General features: G+C 36.3%; 1 protein-coding gene across 3 annotated transcripts in view; it reads left to right on the top strand.

Annotated features, from left to right (window-relative positions):
* The window catches only part of LOC107717109 (heat shock 70 kDa protein 12A-like), a 36,098-nt gene extending 19,969 nt beyond the window's left edge, over positions 1 to 16,129 (top strand). For all 3 annotated transcript variants that reach the window (XM_016523771.1, XM_016523772.1, XM_016523773.1), the window contains exons 6-12: positions 381 to 497; positions 2,894 to 3,065; positions 7,431 to 7,517; positions 9,299 to 9,403; positions 9,550 to 9,808; positions 10,947 to 11,050; positions 11,741 to 16,129. In XM_016523771.1, the coding sequence (XP_016379257.1) occupies positions 381 to 497; positions 2,894 to 3,065; positions 7,431 to 7,517; positions 9,299 to 9,403; positions 9,550 to 9,808; positions 10,947 to 11,050; positions 11,741 to 12,372 (1,476 nt within the window). In that variant the 3' untranslated portion in view covers positions 12,373 to 16,129. The remainder of the gene's footprint in view (positions 1 to 380; positions 498 to 2,893; positions 3,066 to 7,430; positions 7,518 to 9,298; positions 9,404 to 9,549; positions 9,809 to 10,946; positions 11,051 to 11,740) is intronic.
* Positions 16,130 to 22,513: the final 6,384 nt, after the last annotated feature.

Genomic DNA, 22,513 nt, shown 5'->3' with positions numbered 1-22,513 from the left:
TTATACAGTAAAACTAATATGTGAAATATTGTATAGTAAATATTAAATGTTCATGTAACTATTTTCTATTTAAAAATTTTTTTTAATGTAATCTATTTCCGTGATGGCAAAGCTGAATTTTAAGCAGCATTACTTCAGTCTTCAGTGTCACTTGATCCTTAATTATTATTGTCAAAAATATTTTTGTGGAAACTGATACATTTTATTTCAGGATTCTTTGAATAGAAAGTTCAAAAGAACAGCATTTATTGATACACAATCTTTTGTAACATTTTAAATGTCTTTATTGTCACTTGATCAATTTAATTTGTCCTTAAACTGTCAAACTGACCTCAAACTTTATCAGTGTGTCAAAAATGGATTTTTGTCATTGGATACAGGAGCTGAGCGACCAAGCAGGGTCAGATTTTGATAATGCTGACGTCAGATGGGTCATCACAGTACCGGCCATCTGGAAAATGCCGGCCAAGCAGTTTATGAGAGAGGCATCGTATAAGGTATAACATTTCTTTCTCACGGCCACATATGCACAAACATGCACATCTCACTTTGATTAACGACCTACTTTGTGTTTTGAAATTGGATAGAGGTCTGTGTAGAATGTGTTTAATGTGTTTTCAATTAATGTAATGTTTAAAGTATTTTCACACAAGTTTGAAGGATGGGTTGGTTGTACAAATCCAAAGTGGGTGTTGGCACTGAGTTGTGCTATGATCTTCCCCTAGTGTTAGTGAGAGAGGAGGAGGTAAAGGAGCACTATTTTGCTGCCATGTCCATCTCAAATAGAAAAGGAATGAGATATACAGAAATACATGATGTAGAGAGAAAAAGCAGAGAACGGAAATGGAAATAGGAAAGACAGTGATCTCATCTCTTAGATACAGGCACTGTTTGTCTGTTTTCACTGTCTCTCATTGGACCACCTTAGAGACCCCATACATGTGAAGCTGATTCACTCTTTGTCTCTGTCACAGTTGCCACCATTGTGATTTGTGAGAGCATGTGTGTGTGGATCTGTGGATGACTGGGCAGTGTGTGTCTAGGGTATGTATTTGTACTATATTGATAAGATATTTACACCTGGTATTAACATCTGTCATCGGTGACCTGATTACAAGTGGCGAGATGGATCGCTGTTTACACCTGATTTTTACATATCACACAAGTGTTTATCACATGCAACTGAATTTTAATATTCGGCATAAAGAAGATGTTCTGTGAAGAACTTTTAGATCATTCATTTTATTATTTTTATTTTGTCATGTAACTGGCAAAGTTTAAAGCTTTGTTTTAGCACAATGATTGGTTGTGCTAAATGATTGGTTGTGCATTACTTACACAAGTAAGTAATGCTTTAATGTTATCCAGGATGCATCTGGACAGATTAGTGTTTCCAATATAAATGTGATGTGGTCACAAGTGTTCTCAATTGCTCCCCATTTTGCACGTGTATTTAGTGCTTAACACTTGTGATTGAATGCCTGAGGTGGATGCAGATGTAAATGGAAGCAATAAACATCAAGTCAAAAGGAAAGAGAAATGAGAGATTGAGAAACAAAGCCTAGAGAAAATGCTATTATTATTAAGTTATTATTGCTGCTTATTCCATGTATGACAAATATATAAAACATAATTAGGTTATGCATAATTATGTAATGCATTATTCAAACAAACTGTAAAGACTTTATTTACTTTATATGATGTGCATGCAAATTATAATAATCACAGTACAGTAGTCAACAGAGGGGTGAATTCTCTCACACTGAAGAGAGAGACAGAAAGAGCAGGGTGTGGCTTTGGTGTCTTTCATCTCAATCCAAAGGAAAGACAAAATGAGGCGGGGAAGACATGAGTGAGTAAGCTACATAGATACACAGCAAGAAAAGAGAGAGAACAACAGGAGAAAGAGCAGAGAAGAAGGGGGAGTTTGCAACACCTGATATCTGCAGTGGGAATTCCTGCAAAGCTTGCCTCAGGAGCGTGTGTGTGTGTGTGTGTGTGTGTGTGTGTGTTTGGTGACTCAGCTCTCCGTCTGCAGGATCAGGAGAACAGAAAGAAAGGACACTGCATTCCCTCACCTCTGTCTCTCGCTCTCTGCATTTTGCTCACACTGTCGCCCCATAACTCACCAAACAGCAAACAGTGTCTCTCAGCAGTGTGTGTGTGTGTGTGTGTGTGTGTGTGTGTGTGTGTGTGCGACTGTGTGCATGTGTGTGTGCGTGTGTTTTTTTTGTTTTGTTTGTTTTTTTACATTTTTACACTTCCTCATATTTGAAGTGAGGTAAAATGATCTTGATATAACTGAACAGCCATTTGTGTCATTTAAATATTCATTTACCCAGCAAGTGAGTTATGACCGTTAATATTCAGGTCAGGATGTTTAGAGTTGTGCTGCAATAATTGTTTTAGGTTTATACGTAGTTCACTTCAACCAATGTCCTGTAGAGTGACATGCTAATGTGACATTTATTAGTTTATTTAATTATTTTACTCTTAATGTTTATATTATTAATATGTATATGAATTTAAAAACTGCAAAGTAAATACAATACTGAAAAAATAAACAATTTGAGGTCAGCCCTTATTATACTTATATTTAGCAAAAATGTTAATGTTATTAGAAAACATTTATTTTACCGATTTTACAGATTTACAGAAAGTACAGTTAAATAAAGATAAGTAAATGCTAAGTAAATAAGTAAATGTTTAGATGAGTAAATGTGAATTTACTGGAGTCTTAACGGTTACTAAGAATAAATGTTCGTATTTATTCATATTGATCAAATGAAAGCTTCATTTATAATCATTTGTATGTTTTATGTATAAGTCAAGATGAGCCTGGGTTTCAGGCTCCTGTTTTAATGTCTTGCCGTTGTGCTGTGTACTCATCTAGGCTGGTTTGGTTTCTCGTGAAAACCCTGATCAGCTGATCATTGCTCTGGAACCAGAGGCTGCGTCCATTTACTGCAGAAAGCTCCGTCTCCACCAAATGGTTGATTTGGGCAACAAAACGGCCTTGAACGGTTACAGCCCGACTGAGAATGTTGGGATGGGAATGACCCAGGGTAAGCCACCTATATCATCTTTTACCATATTACAGGTGAACCACAAGCATTCTGCTATGAGGATAAACCAAATCATACTCATACTGTTCCAGTCATGCTCAAGTTTATGTCACAGTACTTAAATGTTTGTTGAGTATAATTTTGTCTATGTGTTTTGATGCCACCAACCTTTGACCAGTGATTAGTTCTTCAAAAGGCCAACTAGTCTGTTGGGCTGGTCATGATGTAGGGTCTTCTTTTTGAGAGATATAGACAGATCTAGCAAAAATGTTTGAACAAGTATAGCAAAGTAGTAACTTTAAAGATGTTTTTCCATTGCTCAGTATAAAATTATCAATTTTTTCCAACATCCACTCCTTCCTAAAGGGGAGTTTAAACCAGATTAACAGTGCAATGGAAATCAATTCTAACATTTTAAACTAGCAGTGAAATGAGGATTACTCCTGAACTAGAACTGCAGGATTCCTGCAGTCCAACATGCCTATTAAACTCTCACCGCAGTGAGGGAGAGAAGCCAGGTGATCATGCATGCAGAAAACTGTGGGAGGGAGGGATAGATGGATGTTGCATGTACATTACTGTTCAAAAGTTTGGGTCAATAAATTGTTTGTAAATAAATACTTTGAAAACTTTTAAAATACTTTTATTCAGTAAAGGCCCATTAAATTGCTCAAAAGTGACGTGTATTGTTACAAAAGATTTCTATTTCAAATAGATGCGTTTGTCAGAATTCTGATGAATAGATTTTTAAATATTAAAATAGATTTAAACAGCTGTTTTAAAATGTAATATTTTACAATATTACTATTTTACTGTATTTTTGATCAAATGAATACAGCCTTGGTGAGCAGAAGAAATTTCTTTCAAAATGTATTCTTAAAGGCCCCAAACTTTTGAACTCTAGTGTATTTACTACCATGCATGAACACACAGATGCCATTTTATGGTATTTCAACTATGGGCACCTTTACTTTCCCAGGGGTTGATGTTTACATTTAAAAATAATAATAATAATTATTATTATTATTATTTATCTCATTTATTTATTATTTACTTTGCACATGCCTTTTATATATTTTTTTTTTTTGGACTGATTCTAGATTAAATTAATTAGCCATAAGGCAAATGGACAAATTAAATAAACTAGTATGAGTGTGAAAAGTGTGATTTAAAGGAGTCCACAGGGTCAGAAGTGCCCATAGTTGAAGAAACATCCTACATTCCACAGTAAATATGCTGTGAACAGTTTATGTCACATACCAAAGTAAAATGTAATTGCGTCAAATTCAGGCATAAAGGTGTTTTGTATAGAGACAGAGCATTTTTTTCTTTCAGTCCATTCCAGTTCACCTCCATTGCCCTGCTCATGTCCTTATTACAGACTGACAGCACATGCACATACACAGTGGGCTTTATATAAAAAAAAGTATTTTCACATGAGTATATAGCATTTTAGTGGCCTGTGATTTTAGAAATGTCAATGAAAAGTCATTTTTCATGTGCATTCAGAAGGTAACAGTCACTTGGACCACTGCTGAATGGTGATGCCAGCATGAGAAACAGCTTTGCAAATTCACAATGCCTTTCCCTCTCTCTTCCTAAGTTTGCATGCACATTTATTCATAATCTTGTAATTGTTTGAGGTCATGCCTTGCATTACCTTACCCACATTTGATAAAATTGTAATTATTATTGGTTAATGTCAACATTTAAGCATTTAAGAATGATAAGAATGTTATTTGGTCCATTATGTGTCTGAGACAGCTAAAGCAGAGCTATCATTCCTGTAACAAACTATATCAGTGGACGTGTACATATATGCAGTGACCTTCGTGTGACATCAGTGACCTCAGTCTGATGACATCAGCAGCTCTACAGTCATCAGCAAGCACATCTGTAACTCTAAACCTCTGCACGTACAAAAGGAGTGACAGAGAAAGGATTTTGTGCTTTTAAGTTGAAAATAACAGCAAAAGTTGCAGTAATGATGCAGTAAGTGACAAATAAAAGAGGTGAAATATGTGAACTAAATGATCATAATGCATTCGAAAGGAGTGTGAAATCGCATTTGACCTCTTTGCATATGCTGATAGATAGAAAGGGAGAAAAAGAATGGATGAAGGACAAAAGAGTAGTGTTTATTGATTACTCTACCAGCAGTAGTATTTGTGCTCTGATAGCCTGTATATTTGATATTCAATGGTCAGCAATGAAAACGTGGTTAATTTTAGATGGCGTTGAGAGCCTGAGACAGGAAGCGATTGTGTGTGGCGACCTGTTGTGGAGCAGGGCAGCAGTGAGCAGCACAGAGGGGCTGTCTGTTTGACATACATACTGTACAGGGCGGTCAGAGACAGGCAGGAGATAATGTGTCCCTCTGAGGGATGTCTCACAGAAATTATTGAGCATCTGAATGTGTTTTTTCATTTATTAGAGATGTTCAAACGACATTTAGAAGTTTGGGGTCAGTAATGTATTTTAATGTTTTTGAAGGAAGTCTCTTATGTTTGCCAAGGGTGCATTTATATGATCAAAATACAGTAAAAACAATGATATTGTGAAATATGAATACGATATAAAATAACTTTTTATTTTAATATATTTTAAAATGTAATTTATTTCTGTGATGGCAAAGCTGTCATTACTCCAGTCTTCAGTGTCACGTGATCCTTCAGAAATCATTCTAATGTGCTGATTTGTTGCTCAAGAAACATTACTTATGAATATCAATGATGATTTTAACAATGTTAAATGTTAACAATCTGTCTTAATCTGTTTCTTAACCACATTTGTTAAACGTTTAATTATTGTTAGTTGATGTCAACATTTGTGCTGCTTAATATTTTTGTGGAAATCATGATACATTTTTTTCAGGATTCTTTCTCTGTACTTGTTTTATTTGAAGTTAATGCATCTTATTTATTTATTTATTTATTATTATTTTAAAAAATCTAAAACCAAAGAAGTTTATGATCTCTTGTTGAATCCACACATGTTGTTGTCACTGACTTGATGTTTAGATCATCTAAAATAGGCTTCGAATGCAATGAGTGTTGAATTTGCTATCGAGGTGGTACAGGAATTTCAGATGTGAGTCTGTTGTGTGGTTTAAACACTGCTAGTTTGAGTGGTTAGGTCTCTCACGCCCCATCAGAAGCTGTCACTGTACTGAAAAAAGGTCTGCTGGTCCATTTCATTGTTTTCTGCACACTTGAGGAAATGTCCGTCTCCATGCCGTTACTCTCTCTTAGAGCTTACACTTCCTGTTTGGGCATGTTTACAACTGCCAGGATGGCCATTATCCACTGATGTCATCAGACCAGCTGCCCTTTATCAGACCAGGACAATCTTCCCCTCCACAGTAAATGAACAGAGATTTTTACATTCTGGTCACAGTCAGGAAGTTCACAAAAGTGAAAAAGAGAGGAAGTCTTTCAGTGGAATAATCGTGGAAAGATGCACTAAATATTTAAGACTTACTGGTTTAATTGCAATGTTGAGCTATAATTATACTTTACATATCAGGCTTTTAGTTAAATATTTACTTATTTGCAACATAAAATGGTTGGGCCACTAATAAAATGAAGTAATCTAAATTAGAATCCGATAATCTAATGCAGGTTATTTCAATTCATTTGATTAACAGTGTCTGTATTACAGGAAAAATGCACAAAAATGTTTTCCCCCCCAACTAAAGAGAGTTGCATGTTTGAACATTTCTAGGGATGCACAATATATTGGTACCATAGCAGTCATTGTCCGATATTAGAAATTTTTTCATTTATTGGTATCAGTTGATATTGGATATTTAATTGTGGATAATCGTTAAAGTTACTCTTTAAAATACAATTTAACAATGTAAACACTGTTAAATGTAATAATTAGCATATCACAAGAAATATCCATTGTTCATGCTGTACATTTATAATGTTGTGATGTCTAAATTCACTTTTAGCATTTAAAATTATTTAAATATTTAGTGTTTAAGTTGTAATTTATTATAAATTGTATGGAATTTTATTATCGGCTGTAACAGGGAAAGAATTATCAGCTAATCCAGTACAACCAGAACTTTAATATTTTATGTCCCTAAAATTGAAGTTTTAAATAAGTAAGTAACAAAACATTACAGCAGTTTCACTGCTTTTCTTGAAATTTCATGAATTTGCCTGAAGTTAAAGGAGTCTTGCATTCTATTGGAACTTCTTTTCCAGCAGCATCCCCCTGCTTACAGAAACCACATTCAGCCCATGTTCCTTTTTCATCCTGTCGCATTGCCTATAGAACTGCCACACACACACACAAACAGCTTCACGCTGCCTTCCCTCTCACACACACTTCCTGTCTCTCTCTGTCAATAACCAGCCAAGGAGCATGTGCGCCGTAATCGACAGAGCCGTACCTTTCTGGTGGAGAATGTCATAGGAGAGCTCTGGTCTGAACTCACTGAAGGTAGAGTCTGTCTTCTCACACACATTTTTTTTTCTTGTAGTATTTTGCTCCTGCTGTTTCTGATGCTGCTGTCATACAGTAAGTTAAGAAATCCTAAATTCTGAAGCTCTTAGGAAGGATGCACACTAGTCTCACATAGCCAGAGACCTTTCAGCAAAAAAAAGTACTTCAGTGCAGCTTATTCTGCCCAAGAACCACCAACTCAAACAGGAAGAGACTGTCTGACTGACATGTAAAGCGACCAATTGCTGTTTGGTTTGTTTTAATGCGTGGTTGTATATAGATAATGCATTTAAAAGAGTGGAAAATGTGTATAGGCAACAGGTTTAGAATTTTAGCCTGTCTGTGCATACACTGTAAAAACTGACATTTGTGATTAAAAAAATAATAATGATAAAAAAATAAAAACAGCTGTGGTTGCCAGAGGAAAAAAAAAACAGTAGTACAATTTTTACAGGTTGAACTAAAATTTGCAGTAAAAAAAATTACTGGAAATAAAAAAAATATATATTGGTAACACTTTATTTTGGGGTTTCTTAACTAGTTGCTTATTAGCATGCATATTACTAGAATATTAGCCATTTATTAGTACTAATTAAGCACATATTAATGCCTAATTCTACATGACCTTATTCTACATCCCTAATCCTACCCAATACCTAAACTTAACAACTACCTTACTAACTATTAATAAGCAGCAAATTAGGAATTTATTGAGGGAAAAGTCGTAGTTAATAGTGTTCCCTATTCTAAAGCATTACCGAAACATTTATTTCAATCAAAAACTGTCAAATGTGAGCTATCACAGACAATTCTGTGAATTTCTTGTCAGTTTATTCATTTTTTTCACTGTAAAAGGTGACAGTATTTTATTGTAAAATTACATTAAATATCCCATTAGATCAATTACAGTTTTTCACCATAAACAATAAGGGAACTTACCGTTAACCAATTAACAGGTTTTTAATGTAGCATTTTTATAGTCTTTTACCGTTATGATTACGATCACTGCTGATTATTTCACAGTCAGTCAGATTGGAACCAAAGATTTTTGCCAGCACTTGCTATTTTTGCGTGTAATATGCATTGGACAGTCAGCAAACAGACTGTGGGTGGTCCTTGAATGTGTCTATTGAGACTAGATGCACCCTTGCTGAGAAGATAAGATGCTTAGTTTGAAATCCCTGCTCTGGTGAGCCCTATACCCTTATTCTGCTGTCTGAATCAGCAGCTGCTCAACCATCAGTATTGCCTCAGCACACTTTGCCTATTCATCACTGCTGGAATAACCCCCACGCAAATTAAAATTCTTCAAAATCATTCAAATTTCAGTAAATTTTCTATGTTAAAGGGACAGTTCGCTTAAAAAATGAAAATGAAGATATTTTGCATAATGTCCAATATGCTCTTTTATGGAAAAAGTCATATGGGTTTGGACCATCATGAGAGAGTAAAATTTATTTTCCCATTTTTTGGGTGAACTGTCTCTTTAAATATACAGTAATCTCATACAGTCAGTTTGTGAATATTTAACAGAACCTACATAGAATTTTAATTCCAAAGGCTTCTACTTGAGGTACCAATCAGTGAACCCTGAATGTAGGTCACTGTTCCTCTGACACCTTGCAAAAGTACTTGGCGGACATGTCAGCGTCACTCACATCCAACATCTGCAGAGAGTTCCTGAAAAAGTGTCAAATGTCACCAGACGAGATGCAAATCCATCCTGATGAATTTGTTTTTGCTGGTGACCCTCAAATGTTGTCTCTGGTGCTCTCTAGGTGACCGTTATGTGGTTGTGGATTGTGGAGGAGGGACGGTGGATCTTACTGTGCATCAGATCCGCATGCCTGAAGGGCACTTGAAGGAGCTTTACAAAGCCTCAGGTACAAGACAGCTTTTATGACCTTTAGTTTAAGATTAACATTTTGCTTAAAAAGCTTTTATTTCCTATCAAAAGTGGTCTGCTATTCTGAAATGTCATTATTTTCAATCATCCGAAATGATTTTTATCTTTCCATTCTCTCCGCAGGAGGCCCATACGGCTCTATCGGTATAGATTATGAATTTGAGAAGCTCCTGTGTAAGATATTCGGACAGGATTTCATTGACCAGTTTAAGATCAAGCGTCCTGCTGCCTGGGTGGATCTGATGATTGCGTTTGAGTCTCGTAAGAGGGCGGCGACTCCTGACCGAAGTAACCCGTTGAATATTAACCTGCCCTTCTCTTTCATCGACTACTACAAGAAGTTCAGAGGACACAGCGTAGAGCATGCGCTGAGGAAGAGCAAGTGAGTGTCTAAAACGCTGTATTAGAAATCACCCATTAATACAGTCCAGGCGAGTTTGATGCATTTCTCTGTATTCATAAAGTGGTGACTGTTGTGAGTCCTGCTGACTCTCCGCCTTTGTGGTAATTGTTGTCTGTCTCTTTTGAGGTCAGGCATGTGTGACCTACAGCCCCTGGAGAGTTAATCTGTCTATTCATGACTGCTGTCAATACCGTACACACAGCCATTCAATAAGCCATCAGGCCCTGTGTAAAGATGGCCAAGTCAGCTAAATGAATACTATGTTTTTTTGTGTGTGTGACTGCTGACTATGTGCGAAACACTCATAATCAAGGGGCATAGGAACAAGAAAATCTAAAAAAGGGGAGAGAGAGGGCACATTATGTATTATTTTCAGCTCGTCATGAATATTAATTTATGTAACTTTCAACCAGTAGCTCTAACAGATTTGCTTATAGGCAAGTAATTTTGTTAATTAGATAATTGCTTACAGAGGCTTCTGTCTGGTAGCATCATAATTTTATGCATGCGGCTATAATTTCTTAGCATCGCAGCCAAGAGATTACATTTAGAGTCTTCTAAAACTAGTTGTAATGGCTGCTTCCTGAGCAAACGTATCAGATCTGACACAAAATCCAATTAAGAGGCAAAATTATCTAGTTTTATCTTTCTATTATTTCAAAAATGTGAACCTGGTTGCATCGTTTAATGGTTAAATTTTTGTATTCTTTCCTAACTCAGTAATTAGATAATCATTTGCGAGCCATGAGTAAGACTACTCTAACTTGCATGTTATGGATTTTGAGCTCTCATGTCTCACAGGGGACAGTTTTTCCAACAAGCCTGCGAGTCAGGCATCTCTGAGCACTCGACTCGTTCAGCCCTGCATCAAACTACACAGCGCGGCCATATGGGAATATGTGCATCTGTTTACTGGAAACCACAGCTATTAGCACACATGCACTGACATTTATAGCAGTGGAAAACCTAATAATGTAAACTCAATAATATCAAGTTTCTCAATATTCTTCCATATGTGAAGATGACTTTTAAACTGCACCGAGGCCAAATGAGGAGAATCTGTTATTTGTTTCAGTCTATAACTCTCGCTCTCTCTGTTTTTGTCTCTCCTCTGCAGTGTGGACTTTGTGAAGTGGTCTTCGCAGGGCATGCTGAGGATGAATCCAGATGCAATGAATGCACTGTTCAAACCAACTATAGACCACATTATACAGCACCTGAGTGAGTAACTACGCAGTAATTTGCTGGAACAATAATATGATATTGATTTCTAGAGTTTAAAGTGAGATGGGAGTGTCAGTTGTCTGTATTTGGGTGTTAAAGGGAGGGCTTGCTACATGCGTCATGAAACCCACTGAAATAAGAATTATATAAGTGATTAATTATAATACATTTTTAATAGTATTTAATTAAATGATTTAATTCGTCAGGATCAGATCATGGTTATTTATTTAATTGTCTTTGTATGTCAGATGAAATGGCATCAATATTTAACCAGAAAGCTGTCAAAAAGTATAAATCCATAGTGAAGGTGCACCAGTAAGCAAGAGTAACCAGAAATTTAGCTGAAAGTTTAGACACAATTAGGGCAAGCATTGGCCCAGTCAGGGAAGTCTCAACAATCTGCCCAAAATACTCTCACAGAACTGGGTCAGAACTCAGTCCCTTGGCTCTTATGTTGGTTGAGCCCAGCTGTGATCTGTATCTGTTCAAACAAAAACTACAAACAGGGACACCACTGCTAGTAAACTGAATTTTTGTCTTTGTCATTTTGATGAAAACCGAAGGAGTGCATAACATTCTTTGGTTAAATTCCCATGTGTTAAAATGTTTTGTGATGAATCTTGTAATGGACTAATTTTTCTCTGAAAATCCTGTTTCTCTGCTTTCATTCTTCTATATGTTCTCCAGCTGAATTATTCGATAGGCCAGAGGTGACAGACATTAAGTTTCTTTTCCTGGTGGGAGGATTCGCAGAGTCTGCTCTGCTGCAGCAGGCGGTTCAGAAGATGCTTCAGGGCCGCAGCCGAATTATTATTCCGCATGACGTGGGCTTGACCATCCTCAAGGGGGCGGTGTTGTTCGGCCTAGATCCCAGCGTCATAAAGGTGCGCCGCTCTCCACTCACCTACGGCGTGGGCGTCCTGAACCGTTTCATAGAGGGGAAACACCCGCCGGAGAAGATGCTTGTGAAGGGCAGTACGCGCTGGTGCACCGATGTCTTCGATACGTTCATCTCTGTCGATCAGTCGGTGGCGCTGGGTGAAACGGTAAAACGCAGCTACACGCCGGCGAAGCCGTCACAGCAAGTGATCGTCATTCACGTATACTGCTCAGAAAAAGAGTCGGTCAGTTTCATCACGGACCCAGGCGTGAGGAAGTGTGGTACACTGAAGCTGGATGTGAGCGGTACTGAGAGTCCGGCGGCACGAAGAGAGATCCAGACGCTCATGCAGTTCGGAGACACTGAGATAAGAGCCATGGCTGTCGACGTGGCAACCTCTCGCAGTGTCAAAGCGAGCATCGATTTCCTTAGTCAATAGAAGAAGATGAGGGATGAGTAAACCACACACTGCAGAAGCTCAGCATTTTCGTTTTCCAGTAAAAACATCCAAACATCCTTAAAACATGATATGTTTGTTACTTTTAAAATTGCCAAAGTGACTATAGAGACATTTGTTATAAAGGATTTCTATTTCAATCAAATGTAAATATACGTTAATCACAGAATCCAGAAAAAAACATATGTATCACGCATTCCACAAAAATATTAAGCAGCACAACTCTTTTCAAAAATAAGAAAAGTATCTTAAGCGCCAAAGTAGCATATTCAAACGATTTCTGGAGAATCATGTGACAGAAGGCTGGAGTAATGTTAATAATTACATCTTTTTGCAAATTCTTTTATTTTCTTGTTACAAACATAAACCACTAAATCGTTGATTTATGCTTACAACAATAAAGAAAAAACTATAGGGTAAGAAAAACTTAATTCAAGATGTATTCTTTAAAATAGTATTATATCTTGTGCAGTTTTGCCTCTCAAGTACTTATTTTTGGTTTAAAGTATGTTTAGATATTTTGACTGGAAAACAAGACAACATGCTGAGTAAAATGTTGACAGTGTAGAAGGATAGATGAAAGAAAGAGAACATTTAAAATAGAGAATGAACGAGTCTCAATTAATACCATGTTTGCTGACCTTCCATGTGGCATTTGCTTGAATAGTTGTGCCATTCATGTTATTTTATTTGGTTATTTCATTTCTGATCCACAACTGAACTCAACAAGATGAAACTTCTCATATTTGGACAAAGCTGAGTTCATTTTGTCTCATCGACACTCATCTAGGCTGAGTCCCTTATTCTCTGTATGCTTCTATTATAGTCTATTTGTAGTCTTAGTGGCTATTTTCTGCACAGAGATGCAAACTCTGCATGGATAGAGCCAAAATACAGCTGCGTATTGCTAGTAGTGCAATTTGGGATAGCACTCTATAATAACTTAGCAAGACAAGTTCAAGTTAAGGCAGCTACATTAGTCTTATATACACACCATGGCAGAAATATAATATTGTTCTCTTACAAAACATACTGCTTTGCTCCTAAACTCTGGTCTGTTATCTCCAGGGCCCAGTCTAGAACCAGTTCATTCATTTAGGTTATGATGAGGAGGTAAAGCAGATGGTTTTGGCTACTGGACTAGTGACCAATTTGTTAGTCTGAAACAGAAACTCAGTATGTTCTTCATCGCAAACATTTAGGACTAACTTTGAGAATGGTACCGAAACCTGAGCTACACATCACAAAGGTGCTGATTCCTGTGACAAAATTACCATCAGTTTGTCACACTAGTGCTACAGGACTACGTGGCAAAACACTTTTTTTTTTTTATTGTTCTTATGTCTCATGTGGAATTTTTTTCTGTTTTTTTTTTTTTTTTGTATGTCAAGGCATTTTAGGAGTTCTGGACAGTGACTCTGTTTGTCTCGAAATTCAGCATATCTTCATATTGTTGGTCAGTATGTTGCTCTAAGCAGAATGAGAACGCATAAATCCTAGAATGTGAATCTTAATCATTGTTTGAAGTGGCAGTGACCGAGAAGCTGCTAGCTGTACCTGCAACATGATTTGAAACGATAGCCATTGCTATATGCTAGTTGCCTTTAATCCTGCTCCTCAGAAAGAGAAGCCACAGATTTATTTTTTTCTGTTTTTATTTTCTATTTTTATTTAGGAGATTATTTTGGAGAATATGTGACAAATGAAATGTTTATTTCTGTATATACAGTATTTAAAGATATTGTACAGGTTTTTAGTGTTGTTTTCGCATTATCGGCTTTATGAGCAGTGTGTGTATGCAGGCCTTAAGAGCACACATTCTTTCTTCCACTCTCACCAGCCTTCATATGGATACTAAATTCATTTATTAACCTAATCCAAACCTGACCCCCCCCCCCAACTGAAATGTAATCCCATTCCCAAAAACCATAACTTTACTTTAACCCCAAACTACACCCCTATGTAGACCAAAATAATCCCATTTGAAACTTAACCCCAAACAAACCTCTAATTTCCCATTCCCATTTTCCAATTCTCAAATGCAGTTGTGTGAAATGCCTTTGTTGCTCTATATTTAGAAATTCACAAGACTTGAAGGCCTTTGACCTTAACAACTTTAATCGCAGTTATCATTTGAAATAAGAACTTTGTGTATATTTTGGTTTGGGAAATGAGGTGACTGATAGTTTGTGGTATGTATGTGGTCTGTAGATTATGCCACTAATGACAGGCAATATTTGTGTGTTTGGTTTGGAAGATACTGAGATAAATGCGACTCTAAAAAAAATGCAATAATGGTATTGCAATGTGACGTTCCACATTTTATTCCCACTGATTCCATCATGCTATTCTGCCAATGTGAAGACTGTGTCAAAGCTTCAGCTGCAAAATTGTAATGTTGCTATGGAAATGTATTAATCAACCATTTTAAATCACTGAGGTGATGATAACTGAAAAAAATGATTTTTATTATTTGAAAGTCAGCATGTAACTCAACTATGGCGTTCTTTGAGAAATCTGTCATGCAGTTGCTTTTCCATAGATTTGCAATAGCAATACAAGACAAGAAGCGCCAAATAGTTTTCGCACAGGACAATTAAAATTTGTGATAGCACAGATCCTGAATCAAAAGTTTCCCTCTAAAACATCATACAAAGCATCTGCCAGGGTGACCACAGATTGTGAATAAAACATCATCAAACAATATAATATCATTAAAAATGAAAAAAAAAAAAATAGCAAGATACACGCAGGATAAAATGCTAAAGCTTCTCAATGTAATCTGGATTTGCTGCTCATGTGATTGTTAATTGCAAATAATTGCATATGATCTGCACGATTCGCATGAGAGACCAACAAATGAGACCTTTTTTTCTTTTGGTAATGTTCGTTTAAATATTCTATTGTAAATCTTTGGATAATAAAATCCAAGCTACCACAGATCACTCTCTCATTGGCTGTGCAAGGCAGTAGAAGCAGGAAGTGATGTCATCACGTGTTACGTGTGTATGCACTTGTAGGGCAGAGCACACACACACATAGACATACACTCCAGATTTGTGGAGTAAGCACACCTTTTTTGCTCTTAGAGTGTTGATAGGGTGAATGTTAAAAAATAAAATCTCTTTGTTCTGCTGGTTGAAACATTTGCTTTTGTTCTTCTCTTGATTTGCACCATACCAGTTCATGGGCAGCTTTGCTATTTTTAATTTAATTTTATTTTTTTATTGATAACACAATGTATAGCCTCTTTATAAAATGTAGTTATTGCTGTGATATGCTTGTACAAGCACATAAAGAGCACTATTGTTCTTTTGTTTATCAAGTTTCATTTTGATCACTCTGTCTGAAGTATTAAGACGTTCTTTGCTGTAGAGGGACATTTGCTAATAATTCACTGTGAATTTGATTTTGAATGGCTTTTCAGCATTGTTTTATTGCACTGGTTTTAGCTAAAAGAAAATTGACCAGTTCATAGGGTTTGAAAAACAGAAGAATTTCACTGTTTGCTAGATTCTTTAAATGCTTGAAAGTCTCTTAGTCATTCACTTAGATCCAAGATGGCTGCTCGGCCCTAGAGCGGACATGGACTTTCACTCACTGTGTAAACTCACAAACTAGACCTACTGGGTTTTATTTTTAATCAATGGATACATTGTCACTGCTCTTACCATATGCATATCCAAAAAGATTTGCAACTCTGTTTCAATCAATGCCAAGTACTAACAGCCAAACTGTCACCCAATAAAAAGTATGTGTATTTCAAAAAATGACTCTTGTGTTCCTTGTGTATCAGAATCAGAATCAGAATTAGCTTTATTCGCCAGGTGTGTGCAAACACACGAGGAATTTGTTGTGGTTTTCTTTAAATATTAATGTATGTGTATGAAATATAATAGGAGTGACCTCATGCTAAAACATTCTTCTCTTTTAAATCTGAGGGAGGCTGAACGAGGAATTTGTTGTGGTTTTCTTTAAATATTAATGTATGTGTAGGAAATATAATAGGAGTGACCTCATGCTAAAACATTCTTCTCTTTTAAATCTGAGGGAGGCTGAATTTATACACTCTAAAAAATGCTGGGTTGTTTCAACCCAACTTTTGGGTTAAAAATGTAATGTAAAAAATTTAACCCAACTGTTGGGTTAGTCCATATTTGACCCAAAGTTGGGTTGAAACAACCCAGCATTTTTAGAGTGTATGATGTGATTAGTACAGAAACTTATGATTTCTAGAAAAAAAAGTAAGCATAAAGGTCTACAACTGAATCTAACCATTAGTGGGGCATGAGCAGATTGTATGAAAACATAGAGCTTGCATGAATTTGTAAAAATTAGCCACCAATTCACCAAAATGTAAAACAGTTACAAATTGCCATGAGAGTGTGCTGGTGATTAAAGCTTACGCAGCACAATTTATGAATTTATATTATTTTTGTCTGAATTTCTTTTTGATTGTAATTTTATTTAACCAAAACAGATCATTTCCACAAACTGTTTCGTAGATTTCTCATATAAGTGTATGGACTGTAGTGGGTGCATTATTAATATGGCCGTCCAGGGAACTATAAAAGGAATTTGAATGAACCTTAACCATAATTTTAAAATGGTTTAGTGAGTAAGCAGGGTGCTGCTTGTTTGAATTCTACGACACTCTATAATCTAAATAAACTCTATAATCTGACATCCCTGTTATTACACTTTCTTTACATCCTCTGTTCCCTGTTCAAGCAATTCCTATAAGGTAAAAATAAATACATTTTAACTGACCTCCTGCACATCAACAGGGGGTTTTAGTCCGACCTTGACTTTACAATAGATTTCTTTCAGATGAACTCATGGCAGAGTAACTTCAGTTATGTGCATCCACTGTCCCTCTTTAAAAAGGTCTTTTAATTGCAAAGGCGAATTTGCCATTTGTAAATTCTACCATTCTATACAAAAATAAAAGCTATATTCTCACCGACTTTGATTTAGTTCATTGACACATCAACTTAAAGTACATAATGGCACCAGATTTTAAGAGTTTAGAAGCCGTTTTTTATTTTCTATGAAACCATCAAGAGTATATGCTTTTGTTTAGATGGAAAGGGGTCCTTCATTTTTTGGTTTGTTTTCACAGAGTATATTTTAGGTCCTTCAGCGATGAGCTATAATGTATGAGACACTGAACTGTAACCTGTTCCATTCAATGAGGTTTTTATACTCAGAAGTGGCCACTTAACTCCTGTGTCCTGCGAAGAATGACTGATTCAGCTCAAAAGAGAAATGCCACTGTTTTCTTGTTCTGGCGAGAACATATAATTCCTGGATTATTTGAAATCAAGGACATTTTGGTCCTCTATAGACTGGTTTGACTGAAATTTGAGTGTACAGCTTATGAACAATTAAAACTTAAAGATTTCAGGGCCTTAAAGGAGTCATGAACTGAGAAATCAAATTTCATCAACTTAAAGTACATAATGGCACCAGATTTTAAGAGTTTAGAAGCCGTTTTTTATTTTCTATGAAACCATCAAGAGTATATGCTTTTGTTTAGATGGAAAGGGGTCCTTCATTTTTTGGTTTGTTTTCACAGAGTATATTTTAGGTCCTTCAGCGATGAGCTATAATGTATGAGACACTGAACTGTAACCTGTTCCATTCAATGAGGTTTTTATACTCAGAAGTGGCCACTTAACTCCTGTGTCCTGCGAAGAATGACTGATTCAGCTCAAAAGAGAAATGCCACTGTTTTCTTGTTCTGGCGAGAACATATAATTCCTGGATTATTTGAAATCAAGGACATTTTGGTCCTCTATAGACTGGCTTGACTGAAATTTGAGTGTACAGCTTATGAACAATTAAAACTTAAAGATTTCAGGGCCTTAAAGTAGTCATGAACTGAGAAATCAAATTTCCCTTGATCTTTTGACATATAATAGGTCAGTGTGCTATAAAAACATCCTGTAGGTTTCAAAACGCAAAACTTTCTTGTTAATTTAAAAATAACTTTTATTGAAACCAAGCTCAGAAAAGCGGTTTTTCAAAGATCTGCTGTCACACTTTTTGAACAATTATTATGGTTAAGCAAAGTATTAAACGCCAGCAAAATACCTACTCCGACCCCAACAAAAAAAACTACTTGGCCTATACTGGTGTGAAAGCATTCCTTCTATTCAAAACACCTAACACCAAATACAGTGTGTATTTATGTATTGGACTAAACTCTGGCCTACCTTTAGGTATTTCATAAAAGTAATTTCTGCACAGAGACAATTCCTGGCATTAGAGAAATACAATCTGATAACGAGAGAAGCCAAGCCACATTTTAGTGCTGAAAAAAATATCATTTTAAAGAGTCACACTGCCCCCTAGTGTCTGTTATATGCGTAGACGTGTGAATCGCCAGTAGTTCATTTCAGTATCACGCTGACGTCCAAGAAATTATAAAATTATTTTAAAAATGCTCAAATATTTTTTACAAATACAATAATAATACAAAATAAAAAATGTATTACTATAAATGAGCTTACAATATATTTATAATATATTTAAAATATCACAAAATATGTTTCATTATTAAAACAAAGAAAACGCATAGTCATTTTTTTATATTTTAAAATGCTATGTGTATAGAGTTAACTGACATTTCAGGAGTAAACTCAACAAAAGAACTGGCGGTGTGAGGTAGTTTAATATCATTCACTGTCCATTTGTGGGTCCTTTTCCAATGCTGAGGGTACTTTACTTGCCACTAAAACATCATCCTCACTAGTCCGCGCCTATACGCCCGGCAGGTAAGTATTAATAAAAGGATTTTATTATGAAAACCCAGCAATTATAGTTAGACTCAAGCACCCTCGTCCAGGATCCCACCCCATCTGAATATGAGTCTAAACACAAAGCACTTCTGATTCAATTTGTACAAGCGACAGGGGTGTGTGTGTGTTATTTTAACAGAGGATAGAGTGGAGGACCACTCAACTTCAAACAGGACAGGGTCTCCCTGTGTGTGTGTGTGTGTGTGTGTGTGTGTGTGTGTGAAACGCATAGTCATTTTTTTATATTTTAAAATGCTATGTGTATAGAGTTAACTGACATTTCAGGAGTAAACTCAACAAAAGAACTGGCGGTGTGAGGTAGTTTAATATCATTCACTGTCCATTTGTGGGTCCTTTTCCAATGCTGAGGGTACTTTACTTGCCACTAAAACATCATCCTCACTAGTCCGCGCCTATACGCCCGGCAGGTAAGTATTAATAAAAGGATTTTATTATGAAAACCCAGCAATTATAGTTAGACTCAAGCACCCTCGTCCAGGATCCCACCCCATCTGAATATGAGTCTAAACACAAAGCACTTCTGATTCAATTTGTACAAGCGACAGGAGTGTGTGTGTGTTATTTTAACAGAGGATAGAGTGGAGGACCACTCAACTTCAAACAGGACAGGGTCTCCCTGTGTGTGTGTGTGTGTGTGTGTGTGTGTGAGTGAGAGAGAGAGATTTAGGAAGCTTATCAAAGAGGTGAGATCATCAGAATGGCACATCAGTCAGAACTTGGCTGGTTGCTAGGGTGATAGTGAGAGGGTATCTTCAGAGGTACCGCCCACACACATCTCTGTCACCAACAGAATCATGATCTGCAGAAGTGGCCGCTTGGCACATTTTCAGCATTGTGAACCACATGTTCCTCGCCCCTCTATCAGGTAATCCTGTAATTATTTTATTGTCTGATTATTTCTTTATTTAACAGAAACACCCACAACTAAGCAATACAAGGGCCTTGAAAACTGAGATGAGGGCTGAAATTATTTAACTGGCATATCAGAAGTCAAGCTGTACATCACTAAAATGTATATCCTGTACTGTATGTGTCCAGTGATGAGAACAGAGCTGGATATCATGTTCATTATAACATTGATAAAAAAAAATGTCAGTCAAGACTTTCACATTATTACAAAACATTTATATTTCAAACCAATGCTGTTCACAAAAATAGCCTATTGGACAGAACAACATTGAAAATCACTAGAAAGTGCCCATTTTTTTAGTCCACCTCTTTTTAATTTTAGACAGGCTATCTGTAGTTTTAATGTAATATTGCAGCTTGCTTTGATATATAATGTAATATAATATTACATTTTTTAAGTGTGATTTAGGTATCAAAATTGTCTTGTTTTGACAGTCTATCTATTGTTTTAAAATTTAAAACCTAACAAATTTATTTTTGGTGAAATGTTCTGTTCTGCTTGAAAAGCTTGTCTTTCTTTCAAATAAATATTTCAGATTTTAATACTGCAATTTTCATTCATTTTCCAAGTGTCGTTAAAGCATCAATTTTAGCCTTCCACCATACAGCTCTTGAGCACAGACCATTAAGTTGATTAAGAATACTGAAACTGTGGCAAAGCCAGGAAAAATCAGCCTGAAGCTTGTTTTCAAACTTTCCATTCTGCCATTCATCATGGGAGCATGCTGTCATCTGGATATTGCTTCTGATAAGTCAACTGTAATTACTGGAATCAGAGATCTATGTTATCATTAGCTTTGTGCCCAATGAAGAAATAAGAAAAGATGAAGAGAAAGAGTGACAGAGAGAGAGAGAGATGTGTGCATATTTGAGGGCATTCAACCCCTCCTCTTGCACGGTTTAATTCAGATTCTAACACCATAATGCAGTTTTACTCGGAGCTGAAGCCTGCAGATTGTTCTGATGGGCATTGTGAGTTTTGATGGCTTAAATGAGTAAAAAGTCAGTGTGATTGCAAATGTACTTTGTTAGTGTCACCATGAAAATGGCAGCATGCCTTTTTAATGCCTTATTTTTACAGCTCTGATTATAGGTTGGGTATTCAAACAAGTGAATGAGAAAACAATGAGCAGGCAATCAGGACTTCATAAAGCAGAGAGCAGCATGGGACAGATTAATGAGAGTGCGTCACACACATACGCACTCAAGCAGCTTTTAGAAATGACACTCATGCGTGTGACATATTAAAAGAGGGCTTGCACTTTGAGCGGAGATGTGAAAAGGATCAGAGGACCGTTAACGTGTAATTTAGAGCCCAATCTGACTGCTGTTTGCACAAAAGCAACAGAAATTCTGTCAGCATCAATATGGAGAGACGTTTCACGAGTCATGTCGACCCTACGGAGGAGGAGAGGCTTTGACGGACGTGGATGGCTCATACACCCACATGTCACATACAGTAGCATTCAGATGAACAACAGTAACTGCTTTTAATTTGAGTGTTAAAAACAGTCTCAATGAGAAGAATGGCTTCAGGAGAGAAAAGCACTAGAGCTAATGGATGGGAGACATGTTGCTTGTCTATAGACTGAGTGTTAGATAAATACAAAATAAAAAAATATATATATAAATCATAAAATCATTCAAACTCTTTAAAAAAAATTGGGTTCTGACAGGGTTTGTGAAATCACAAACCAATTTTTTTTCTTTTTCTATTCTTTTTTGGGGGGCTTACATAGAAATCAATTGTAGCACTTAGTAGAAGAAGTTTAGTGTAAATATGATCACCATATGATATTGTGCATTTGGTACACAATCAGAAAAAAAGGTACCCTAAGGTACAAAAGCTACAAAGTACATATTTTTTTGCCAGCACATATTAGTACTTTAAAAGTACATATTACTACAAAAAGTGTAACTTTGCCCCAGTGACAGTTTTGTACCTTTTTTTGTTTATCTTGTTTGTGTTATGACAGTCTTCCTTGACATTTTAAATGTGAGATATTAAACCAAATCAAGCCTGGCAGGTGAGGTACTGGTAAATATGTGAAAAGGCACAGAAGACGTATGTCTTGAAAGTATTGTGTCATTAAACGCCACACTTTTAGTGTGTAATTTTGTGAAAGTGGTTGTGAAAGGATTGCCCTGCTTCATAGTGAATCTGCAGACAGAAGTGATGGTATACTGCCACCTTTTGCCCAAAACAACTCAAAACATACAACAGTTCTGAAAATCTAATAGTAGTTTAATTTGTTACAACATTACATTTAGACATTTAGCAGACACTTTTATCCAAAGCGACTTACAAATGAGGATAATGGAAGCAATGGTATGCAAGTGCTATAACAAGTCTCAGTTAGCTTAATGCAGTACACGTAGCAAGTTTTTTT

This window comes from Sinocyclocheilus rhinocerous, unplaced genomic scaffold (assembly GCF_001515625.1).
Source record: "Sinocyclocheilus rhinocerous isolate Xijiao unplaced genomic scaffold, SAMN03320098_v1.1 scaffold119, whole genome shotgun sequence".
NCBI classification, from domain to species: Eukaryota; Metazoa; Chordata; class Actinopteri; order Cypriniformes; family Cyprinidae; genus Sinocyclocheilus; species Sinocyclocheilus rhinocerous.
The sequence above is the reverse complement of the archived record's forward strand: the minus strand, read 5'-3'. Positions and strand labels throughout refer to the sequence as shown.